General features: G+C 33.5%; 2 protein-coding genes across 2 annotated transcripts; both read left to right on the top strand.

The window, feature by feature from the left end:
• Nucleotides 1–995: 995 nt before the first annotated feature.
• On the top strand, nucleotides 996–2,727 carry LOC101488335 (15-cis-phytoene desaturase, chloroplastic/chromoplastic). The gene has a single exon (XM_004504711.4). The coding sequence runs from the start codon at nucleotides 1,054–1,056 to the stop codon at nucleotides 2,560–2,562; it is 1,509 nt and encodes a 502-aa protein (XP_004504768.1). The 5' UTR covers nucleotides 996–1,053; the 3' UTR covers nucleotides 2,563–2,727.
• A 1,796-nt stretch (nucleotides 2,728–4,523) lies between these two features.
• LOC101515583 (dynamin-like protein ARC5) lies at nucleotides 4,524–10,888 on the top strand. The gene is made up of 15 exons (XM_004504710.4): nucleotides 4,524–4,970; nucleotides 5,068–5,580; nucleotides 5,946–6,079; nucleotides 6,178–6,270; nucleotides 6,415–6,478; nucleotides 6,772–6,820; nucleotides 6,970–7,052; nucleotides 7,324–7,481; nucleotides 7,566–7,626; nucleotides 8,179–8,241; nucleotides 8,664–8,764; nucleotides 9,066–9,123; nucleotides 9,304–9,636; nucleotides 10,399–10,563; nucleotides 10,641–10,888. The coding sequence occupies exons 1-15, from the start codon at nucleotides 4,635–4,637 to the stop codon at nucleotides 10,704–10,706; spliced, it is 2,277 nt and encodes a 758-aa protein (XP_004504767.1). The 5' UTR covers nucleotides 4,524–4,634; the 3' UTR covers nucleotides 10,707–10,888.
• The last annotated feature ends 422 nt before the right edge of the window (nucleotides 10,889–11,310 follow it).

The raw sequence follows: 11,310 nt of genomic DNA, 5'->3' as shown, positions 1-11,310 counted from the left end.
AAATATTTATCCCTTTTTTTATATATATATATATATATATATATATATATATATATATATATATATATATAGCTTAAAAATATTTGTTTGATGTTTTTATGTATGATATATAAATGTTCACCAATGACATATATTTGTCATGTAATTTTTTATATATTTCAATGACAATTTTTTATCTTGTAATTTTTTATATTTATCATTGATAAATTTTTTTTAATGTTTTTTAAACATTAATTTTAAATATTTATCCCATATTATTTTAATATTTATCTCATATCTTTTGTACCAATGATAAATAAGAAATAAAAAATATAACTTATTTATAAGAACTAAAAATAAATTTTAAATTTTTTCCAGAAATAAATAACTTATGTAATATGTAATTAAATTAAGTATAATTTAATACTTTTAGTATTGTAGTATTATTTAATGCTTACTCAAGAAGATAAATAGAATTTTTATTTTACAGATAAAATATTTATTTCATTGTAAAAAAAAAAGTTAATATTTCTAGTGGTTTATACAAAAGAATATTTTTTTAAAATAATATATATATATATATATAAATATTGAATTAGAGGAATGTTTTTTTTGAGTCAATAAAAAGATAGTTAATTAAATAAATTTGCTTAGGCCTCACATATTATTAAAGCTAAGTATGATAAAGAGGTTATGCTTTCTATGTACGATCGAAAACTGTTTTTGTTTGGAATATTTGGATTGAGAAAAACAAAGAAAAAAGGGAAGGTAAACATAAATTCTAATTATTCACTATAACCATTAAATCTATTTCCTCCCAAGTTTAATTTTAATTTTATTTATATTTTCAATTTCATTTATGTTTCAAATCAATGTGCTAGTATGATTATGTAACTAAATAATTAATAAAATACAGTTTAAAATATGACAATTATTTATAAGTTTCTCATTAATAATTCAATATAAAATTAATTAAAACAATAAATATAAAATAATGGCCCAATTGTTTTGGGATTAGATAGTAATTGCATGTAGCTATGTATAGACACGCATGCATGAGAATCATGGTGACCAATGAAAGAGCCACGTCCACCAGAATCAAAGACCCATACTGGAAAAAGGTGTAATGAGCCACCAACCCAAAAAAAAGCCTTATCCAAAACTCCAATGACTATCATCACACTCTCCTTCCCTTCCACAAACCCATCCCTCTCTTCTTCTCCAAAACCATTCAGATTCAAATTCAATCCCAAATCTTCTTCACAACTTTCTACCACTCCCTCCTCCCTTCCCAAAACCGGAGTCATCATAATCGGCGCCGGCCTCGCCGGCTTAGCCGCCGCAACCCATCTCAACTCCAACAACATCCCATTCCTCATCCTCGAATCATCGGACGCCGTCGGTGGCCGCGTCCGCACCGACACTGTCGACGGCTTCCTCCTCGACCGTGGCTTCCAAATCTTCATTACTGCTTATCCAGAAGCTCGAAAGCTTCTCAATTACGAATCCTTAAACCTCCAAAAATTCTACTCCGGGGCAAAAATCTTCTACAATGGCCAATTCCACACCGTCGCTGATCCACTTCGCCATTTCTTCGATTCCGCGAAATCCCTAGCCAATCCAATCGGTTCCATTCTCGATAAATTACTAATAGGAACCACCAGAATCGGCGTCCTCTCAAAAACCGACGAACAAATTCTTAATGCAGAGGAATCTCCCACAATTGACTTACTGAAGAAGCTTGGATTTTCCGATTCCATCATCGGAAAATTCTTCCAACCGTTTTTCGGCGGAATCTTCTTCGACACAGAGCTCCAAACATCATCGAGACTGTTCGATTTCATCTTCAAATGCCTCGCCCTCGGAGAAAATACTCTTCCGGCGAACGGCATATCGGCGATTCCGGAACAGTTAGCGGCGAGGTTGCCGCCAGATTCGATCTTATTGAACACGAAAGCGGTTTCCGTCGATTTTCGTGACTCCGAATCGCCACGTGTGAGGTTGCAAAACGGTGAGGTTTTGAGTAGCGAGCTAGGAGTGATCGTGGGCGTTGAAGAACCAGCTTTGATTCAGCTATTAACGGGTAGGATCAACCCGGTGATTAACGAACCGGTTCGGAGTACAGTTTGTTTATATTTTACCGCGGACCGGGATAAGATACCAATTGAAGACCCGGTTCTGTTTTTAAATGGGTCTAGTAAGGGAATAGTGAATAACATGTTCTTTGCCACAAATGTAGCTCCGTCATATGGCCCACCAAACAAGGCATTGATCTCAGTATCTTTGGTTGGGTTATTTGAGGATGAGTCTGATGATGAATTAGTGAATAAGGTGGTTCAAGAACTTTCGGGTTGGTTTGGGGATAGAGTGGTTAAGGAATGGAAGCATTTGAGGACTTATCGAATTGGATATGCACAACCTAATCAGTGTCCACCCACGAATTTGAAGAAAAACCCGATAATTGAACCGGGTTTGTATTTGTGTGGTGATTATTTGACTTCAGCCACATTTGATGGTGCTTTGGTCTCTGGGAGGAGAGCAGCTGAATCACTCTTAAAAGATAGAGCAGCCTTCATTGGCTAATGCATCTCACTGGAGACTTCATTCATTTACTTTTTCATTTCGTGACAAATCTAACATTTTTGTAATCAAAATACTATATATATATATATATATATATAGCTTACAACTGAAGGAGGTTTTTCTCTTCCTAAAATATTAATATAATGGTGTTGTCAATTTATTTCATTTTCTATTTAAAATATACTTTGATCCAATACCATTTAATTGATACTACCAAAATCTGAGGCTAAAACATAAAGTAACAAATTAGCTTTACCTTGATAATATTCCAAACAAAACAATGGACTTGCTTTTGATACGTACAATACTTGAGTTGTGGTCACTAGACATTATTTGTTAAGAATAGACAACAAAAGCATGCTGTGATACTACTTGGTGGACTAGTAGAATACGTATGAGTGAAGATCCACTCGTGTCAAATCAAAATTAACTTTCTTGATAATATTTATATTTGATATTTTTTATCTTGTTAAGGATTAAATAAAAATATTTCAACTAAAATAATTTGCTCAATCAAATTTAAGGTAATCGTATGAAGAGTGCATATGGGGTGTAATGGATTTTATTTAAGTTTTACCATTTCCTTTTCATAATCGACATTTGTACTGTGATATATTTTTGCACACATTTTTATTTTTATCAATGAAATTTTCAAAAACATTCAATTTAATGAATTTGGTGACAACATCAAAAATCTCTTAAATATTTTCATTTTGTCTTGTTTTACTATTTTTTTATTAAGTTATTCATGTTTAAAATGAGTACTTCAATTCAATAATTTGTTTATTGTCAACTCATTAAAAGTTCATTTAACAACTCAAAATCTAGGTACAAAAGTTATTTTTATTGTTCATAATAGATCTTTGATAACATTTCAATAACAACCATTTATTATATTTGACTTAAAGAAGTTGGATCACCGTGTAATTTATAGTTGTACATTAAATATAACAATGATTTATTAGAAACATCAAAACATTTAATAAATTGACAATAAATGAATTATGGAGTTTAATTTACTCAATCTAAGTATAAATAACTTTACCATATATTTTAAGTCAACACATAGAAGATTAAGTATGCGATTTGCAATGACTTTAAATAATCTACATCAGATCCTTATGTGTGAGATTCCAAGTTTGTGTGTAAGCCAAGAGGTGGATGTTGAAGAGAAGTTGTTTGACAAGGAAAAAAAAAGAGTGAAATCATTGCATATAATATTTTGTTAATGAGATTTTTAGGCTAAAATTAGTTAAGAATTTTTTTATTTTTATTATGTATCAATTATCGTGTTACGCTATGTCATCATAGGGGTATACGAGTGTTTCTTTTCTTCACTCGTATATTGACAACCACGAAAATGGCAATGACAACGAGTTGGAACAACATTTATTTAGATTTTATTGTTTTTTCCTGCATCAACAAGAATAATAAGATGAAATGACTTCATAATAGAGTGTCTAAGACACTCTAAATTTGTTGCGAGAAGTCATCATTCACACACTTTTTTGTTACATTTTCTTTTAGGCTGTATTTATTTTAAGGTATTAATTCACATTCCTTAAAACAATGTTTTTGAAAATATTATTATATATGACTAATAACATTCTCACGGATGATGTATTTGGTAAGTACATATATTTTATACATGAGAATCATGAGAATGTCACGTTCTCGATCCTACATTGCCATACAAACAAACACGACCTCAATCAAGGATACAAAATACTAATTAATAAAAAATATTCAATGTAATCGATTATTACAAAAAATGGGAGTGGTAGCATCTTCCTAGCTTCGTTGTGAACGATGCAGCCGTTTTTTTGGTCTTTATCAGCACCATTGTCTGTTGATGATACGTCATAATCAAGGGTTCCTTCATGAGGTACTTTTGCAATTTAAGGTGATAGTTGCACCTTGACTAGGAACCATTGATTTATCATTAAAGGACAAATCAACGGCCACAAAAGGTATTATTGAAGACAAAAAACAACAGTGCATGACATGAAGTGAGACAGAGCGTAGAGTTTCCTTATCTGAATTCAAAAAACAGTAGCGGGGGCATCATAACAATGGAAGAAGAAAGAGAGCAGCAACGCGAGGAAAAGGAGGAGAACGAGTGGCGTCTCTACGAAGCCTACAATGAACTTCACGCGCTCGCTCAGGAATTACACACGCCCTTCGACGCGCCCGCCGTGCTTGTTGTGGGCCATCAAACAGACGGAAAGAGCGCCTTAGTTGAGGCCCTAATGGGCTTCCAGTTCAACCACGTCGGTGGTGGCACCAAAACCCGTCGGCCCATTACCCTCCACATGAAATACGGCCCACATTGCGAGTCCCCTTCTTGCCATCTCCTCTCCGACGATGACCCTTCTCTTTCTCACCCTATGTCCCTTCCCCAAATCCAGGTCCATCTTTTTTATTTATTTTTTAAAAATTTCTAAAACAGTTTCAACAACTAATTAGTTTGTTGTAACTAACTAACTAACTAATTAAACTTCACAGGGTTATATTGAAGGTGAGAATGCGAGATTGGAACGCGACTCATGCTGTCAATTTTCCGCAAAAGAAATAATAATAAAAGTGGAATACAAATACTGTCCAAATCTCACCATAATAGACACACCAGGACTCATCGCTCCTGCTCCAGGCAGAAAAAATAGGGCGTTACAAGCACAGGCACGTGCGGTGGAGTCACTCGTGCGTGCCAAAATGCAGCACAAGGAGTTCATTATACTCTGTCTCGAAGATTGTAGTGACTGGAGTAACGCTACTACCAGGCGCGTTGTAATGCAGATTGATCCTGAATTGTCTAGGACTGTGATTGTTTCGACTAAGTTAGATACTAAGATACCTCAATTTGCACGTCCTTCTGATGTCGAAGTTTTTCTCTCGCCGCCTGCTTCTACGCTTGATGGATGCATTCTCGGTGACTCTCCTTTTTTTACTTCTGTGCCTTCTGGAAGAGTTGGTTCTGAAACTGGTTGTTTATTCACCTCCAATGATGACTTCAAACAGGTTCATTCAACACAATCAATATATATATTGGACGCACCATGCTTCTTTGTAATCGAATTCAACACAATCAATACTAACAAGAATTTTATATTATATTAGACCCACACACATCTACACCGACAAATTTGTCAAGTACTGACACAAACACAAACACAAATACTATACACGACACCAATATTTTAATTTGTACAAGAACATAGAAAATCATTACTTAATATAGTGACACTAATGATTATATTACGACTGTTCTTTAGGGGATTTGAACTTCATCCCTTAAGGTTAAAATGTCAAACTAATTTGTAGAAGAACATAAATCAACCGAAGTTTATTTTCCTTGATCTATTTAGTTGTACTTATGGATGCAGGCAGTGTGCTTCCGAGAGATAGAAGATGTTGCATCTTTGGAGGAGAAATTGGGCAGGCCATTGTCAAAGCAAGAAAGAAGTAGGATAGGTGTCAGCAAGCTTAGGCTGTTTCTGGAAGAAATACTACAAAAGAGGTTTATCTGTCTTAGATTCTTTTTGTCTAGACAATAATTAGTATATCCATCATTTTTTTTTATATTCTACAGCTAAATCCCAAGAATTAACCTGCTAGGTATATAAATAACGTACCATTGATCATTCCACTTCTTGAGAAGGAGTCTCGGAGCGTGACAAGGAAATTGAGTGACATAAATCAAGAATTGAGGTTTGTATTTAAGTTAAAAATATCTTTGTCGTACATCATCATATTCATATGAAGGGGCAGAGGTGATAATTTTATTTATTGATTTTATTGTTACCTTTGTATGTATTCGTTTCATCACTTGTATATTCTTCAAATTATATACAGCACACTGGATGAAGCCAAGCTGAAGGAGAAAGGAAGAACTTTTCATGATATGTTCTTGACCAAGGTTTTATTGTCACAAATTCAATTTTCTTCTCAATATGAAAATATCTAATCCTGCTTTATTGGGTGAATTTCTTCTGTTGATGGATATTATTACTCCTACCATCGGAAGGGTTATTTAATCTGGATATTTAGCTTGTGGAGTAAGTTTATTTGTCTGTCAATATTCTATATAAACTTCCATATGAATGCTTTTATTTAGTTTTATTCAGCTGTTAGAACCCCTAGTTTTGGAACCTTAAAGATATACTTCATTCTATATTTACTTCCCTGACTCACATCTTCTCTATCATTCAGCTTTCATTGCTGCTTAAAGGGACAGTTGTCGCGCCTCCTGATAAGTTTGGTAAATTTCCTAAATTCTCTTTTATGGATAAACCTAATGAATAGTAGATAATGCTTAATGAAAAAAGAAATCTCAGTCTTTGGATATCTCCCTTCTTTTGATAAATGGTCATTGCTATATTCCTTAATGTTACTTTTGTTTTGTTTTAGGTGAAACACTACAAGATGAGCGAATAAATGGAGGTGCATTTGTTGGTGCTGATGGTGTTCAAATTCCTCACAAGCTAATACCTGTAAGTTGTACAATCATTTTGGGCTTGTTTTTCTCAGTACTTATGTCCTACTCATTTTATTATATTATTTTCCCATTTTAAAAATTTATTGATAATTACTGTTTTTCTTTTTCTTTTGGCTGATGATGATTTCGTTTAACCTTATGCCTATAATTACCACTTTCATGTGAGTTTTATATATGAGCGGTGGGTCATTTGGCATAAGCTTTTGAAGTATTTTCAGAATCTCATAAAGCAAACATTTGATAGGCTGGCTTATCCTTCTATGTAGAATGCAGGGATGCGTCTTTATGGCGGTGCACAATATCATCGGGCAATGGCTGAATTTCGTTTTGTAGTTGGGGGAATCAAGTGCCCTCCAATTACTCGGGAAGAAATCGTAAATGCTTGTGGAGTTGAAGACATTCATGATGGAACAAACTACTCTAGGTAATTCTGCGTGTTTTAGTTATTCATTCTTCATATTTTACTAACTTTTGAACATTAAAATGGTTTTCTGTTTTGACCAACCAGGACTGCTTGTGTAATTGCTGTTGCAAAGGCTCATGACACATTTGAACCTTTTCTTCATCAGGTGATTAATGCTATAGAAGTTAAATCTTCCTTTCGATTACTTCCTTTAGTTATTTAATTCTTGTAATTTGTTATGATTACAAGTCAACTTACACCATGATGTTAGACTAAAGAATAAAGGGAAGTTTTAGTAGTTAGGGTTAAATAAAGGTTAGTTAAAAGGGATCACATGCTACTATTTGAACTCGAAGCGGAATGATTTGTAATGAGAAACTGAGAGGATTAAATTTGTAATCTTAGTCAAAGGCTAAGAGTCTCTTTCTAATCTTAGTCACCAGTACGTTCAATTTGTAATGTTTGAGTGGTTTTTTTTTATTCTGAATATTGTTTGAGTGATTTTGCTTTCTGGTGAGTTTGTTGAGTACATTTATTTGGCAAGATTGGAGATTTAAGCTTGATGAAATTTTGGTGAACAATGCATTTGTTTATGCAATTCATTATTCAGAAAATATGTTTTTTATTTATCAAAATTCATGTCTGGAGAAGTTTTGCTTTTTAAGGTTTAACGTTTTGCTTCCCTAACTAATTTATTAATTCTATGTTTATGATACAGTTGGGGTCGAGATTGTTGCATATACTTAAGAGATTGCTCCCAATCTCTTTTTATCTTCTTCAGGTACTCTCATTGTATTCTTTTACGAGATATCAAACTATTTATGAGTTTTTACCTAATAGCTTATGATTTTGAGATTAATGATTCTTGACATGCATCAAGAGCCTTTATAAAAATGTGGTATAGAGTTTGATTCTCGGTAGTTGCCATTCTTTTCTTCAAAATCAAAGTTGAATTTCTGTACAAGTTTTTTCTTGAAGAGGCAATCTCTGTACAAGTTAGTATGAGCATGTACTTTGTCTACCCTTCAAACTCTCGTGTGAAGGTGTGTACAATATAGTAGTAAAATAATTTATTTGCTTAACAGCTTAAGCTCTTAGGATAAATGGTTTGTGCATTTTTGTGGAAAACTTCCAACAGCTTCATGCAATTATTTGTTTTTTTTTTTCCAAACTTGCTGAGTTTATGCATTTTGTTTCTGACAGAAAGATTGTGAGTATCTAAGTGGCCATCAGGTGTTCCTCAGACGTGTTGCCTCTGCCTTCGACAACTTTGCAGAATCTACTGAAAAATCATGCCGTGAAAAGTAAACTATAACTTGCCCCCAGTTGCATAGTTTCTTAATTTCTTTCCACATGTCAAATGAAATCATGAGCCTTTTGTTTAAATAAAAATCTGAAAAACAAAATAACAAAAACAGTAAATCATGAGCTTCATTTTAGTTTTGGGCGAATTATGTTGACCTCCCTAGATGTGATGAAATAACACAGCACTCTTCCCTTTATCCTTTTTCTGTTTCATACATGGTACCTGTTAAAAATATTTGTACTCCTGATTGTTTACTTACTGTTTTCTAAATGCCATTTTTCCATGTTGCTTTGCTGCAGATGTATGGAGGACTTGGTAAGCACCACACGATATGTCTCATGGTCTCTACACAATAAGGTAAACTTTGACATGCCGTATTTTTAAATGATCTCTCTTGCTAATTTGAACTCAAGCTACACTTGTAGTTGTATGATCGTCTGATGACACTATAAGAACTGATGAGTAAAATATTATTTGCAAAGCTATGTTTTTCTAGCTCATTTTTTATATCTTATGTTGCCACTGTCAACTTTTTAGAGTCGGGCTGGATTACGCCAGTTCTTAGATTCATTTGGTGGAACAGAACATTCCAATGTTTGTAATAATCCTACTGCAACTGGTCCCTCACAAGCAAGTGTGCAAGAGAAGGAAGAAACAAAGCCACAACTAGATGTAAAGCTCAGTCACGTGGCCTCTGGAACTGACTCTAGCACATCAACTCAGACAACTGAAACAAAGCTTGCTGACCTTCTGGATAGTACACTTTGGAACCGAAGACTTGCACCTTCATCTGAAAGGATTGTTTATGGTTTGGTACAACAAATATTTCATGGCATACGAGAATATTTCTTGGTTTCCACAGAATTAAAGGTTTGTAATGTTTCTTGTTTGTTTATGACTTTATGTGTTTGGCATGCAAATTTCCTCTTTTCCTGCCTGACGTGGAAGCTTGCCAAAGTGAATGTATAAATGAAGGGTTGATTGTCTGGGTTCAAGTACATATACAACCTACAGTGTACAGTGTCGCCAAGAGACGATTTTTGCTTTTGCATTATAGCAATGATATCATAAAAGAAAAATATCTTCGAAGTTAAAGCCATTGTAATTTTTAGATCTACTATGAAACTGAAAATATTGAATGGTTCTTTACTTTTTTCTGTTTGATTATTCCATCAAATCCAAAATTTATGAGAAAAATAATATGATTCGGGTAGAAACATCGGATCTTGTGAAAATCTAGTTTTTTCTTATTTAAGAAAACTATGATATATTAACATAATAATATATTAAAGGATGAGCAGTATGTGCTGCATGCTAAAAGTTTCAAGTAAACCACATGCAAGGTAGCCTGCAGCACAAGGTTTCAAGTTTATTAACCCTTCTAAAGGTTATTATTTATTTGATATCATATACTGTCCTTATAATTTGTTTTTTTTGTTTCACTTTTTCAAATTTTAAGTTCGTTTAGTCTGATTACAGCCGCAATACCAGAAGACTATATGTCAAAACACTGATAACGCGTTAATCTGTGGTTTATTAGACAAAGCCATGTAAATAGTGGTGAACTATATCCCCTTTATTTTCCTTTCAATCTTTTATTCACTGCTTATACTTATACCTAATATTTTGCAGTTCAATTGTTTCCTCTTGATGCCAATTGTGGACAAGCTGCCAGCACGCCTTCGGGAAGACCTAGAATCTGCTTTTGAAGATGACCTAGAAAATGTTTTTGACATAACAAATCTGCAGTTTTCATTGGGGCAGCAGAAGAGAGATATAGAAATTGAACTGAAAAGGGTATTGCATAGTTTATATAACATAGTTTCCCTTATGAACAATTTCCAAAGATGTCTAACTTTTTGGTGGTTTTGCAGATCAAGAGGCTCAAAGATAAATTCAGAATGATTCATGAGCAGCTAATTCTACGTCAAGCCATGTGAATATGTGAGTCACTGCTGGATCTTCTGAGTATAAAATATTACATGCGACTTAAAGATTTATGATATGTGTGATTTTTCATTTCTTTCTTAATTTAGTGCTTTCAAAATGTGGGTTTGATCATAGAAATATTGGTAGATGTTCATTATTGCTGCAGTTATCTATTAATCTTCCGTTTTTCCAACATGTGTCTTCAAATTTTCCCGCCTATATTCTTGCAAGGCAAATACAAATACAAAATTATTAAGAGTTTCAATGATAATTCTAAATCTATAAATATACAAGTAAACAGAAGCAAATAACACTATCATATGTATTCAGTTGAATGAATAATCAGCTCACTCAGAACTTTGGCCCTAAACTAGATTTGCCAAAATACTCTTATCTGCAACCCCCAAAAAGTTAGACGCATTGGAAAGTAGACAATACTTTTGTTAATAAGTAGTATAAGAAACAAATATTTTATTAACAAAAGTAGTTTGATATTTGTTGTAATCACTAAGAATTTGGATCCTCTTGCAGTGCATGACTGCAACAGTGTATTTTTTGAGTTAGATGAGAGAGAAAGTATAAGATAAGGATGAGAAATAGAGAGATAAATTGCTG

The sequence above is a fragment of the Cicer arietinum genome, chromosome 6 (genome assembly GCF_000331145.2).
Source record: "Cicer arietinum cultivar CDC Frontier isolate Library 1 chromosome 6, Cicar.CDCFrontier_v2.0, whole genome shotgun sequence".
Taxonomy (NCBI): Eukaryota; Viridiplantae; Streptophyta; class Magnoliopsida; order Fabales; family Fabaceae; genus Cicer; species Cicer arietinum.
Note: the sequence above shows the minus strand (reverse complement) of the source record. Positions and strands in the feature narration are given on the sequence as shown.

What these genes read in the sequence shown, in the direction of transcription:
- LOC101488335 (XM_004504711.4), top strand. Translation starts at nt 1,054, where the DNA reads ATGAAAGAGCCACGTCCACCAGAATCAAAGACCCATACTGGAAAAAGG.
- LOC101515583 (XM_004504710.4), top strand. Translation starts at nt 4,635, where the DNA reads ATGGAAGAAGAAAGAGAGCAGCAACGCGAGGAAAAGGAGGAGAACGAG. An exon ending in TGTCCCTTCCCCAAATCCAG is followed by an intron (nt 4,971 to 5,067) that starts GTCCATCTTTTT and finishes TAAACTTCACAG; the next exon opens with GGTTATATTGAAGGTGAGAA. An exon ending in CATGGTCTCTACACAATAAG is followed by an intron (nt 9,124 to 9,303) that starts GTAAACTTTGAC and finishes TCAACTTTTTAG; the next exon opens with AGTCGGGCTGGATTACGCCA.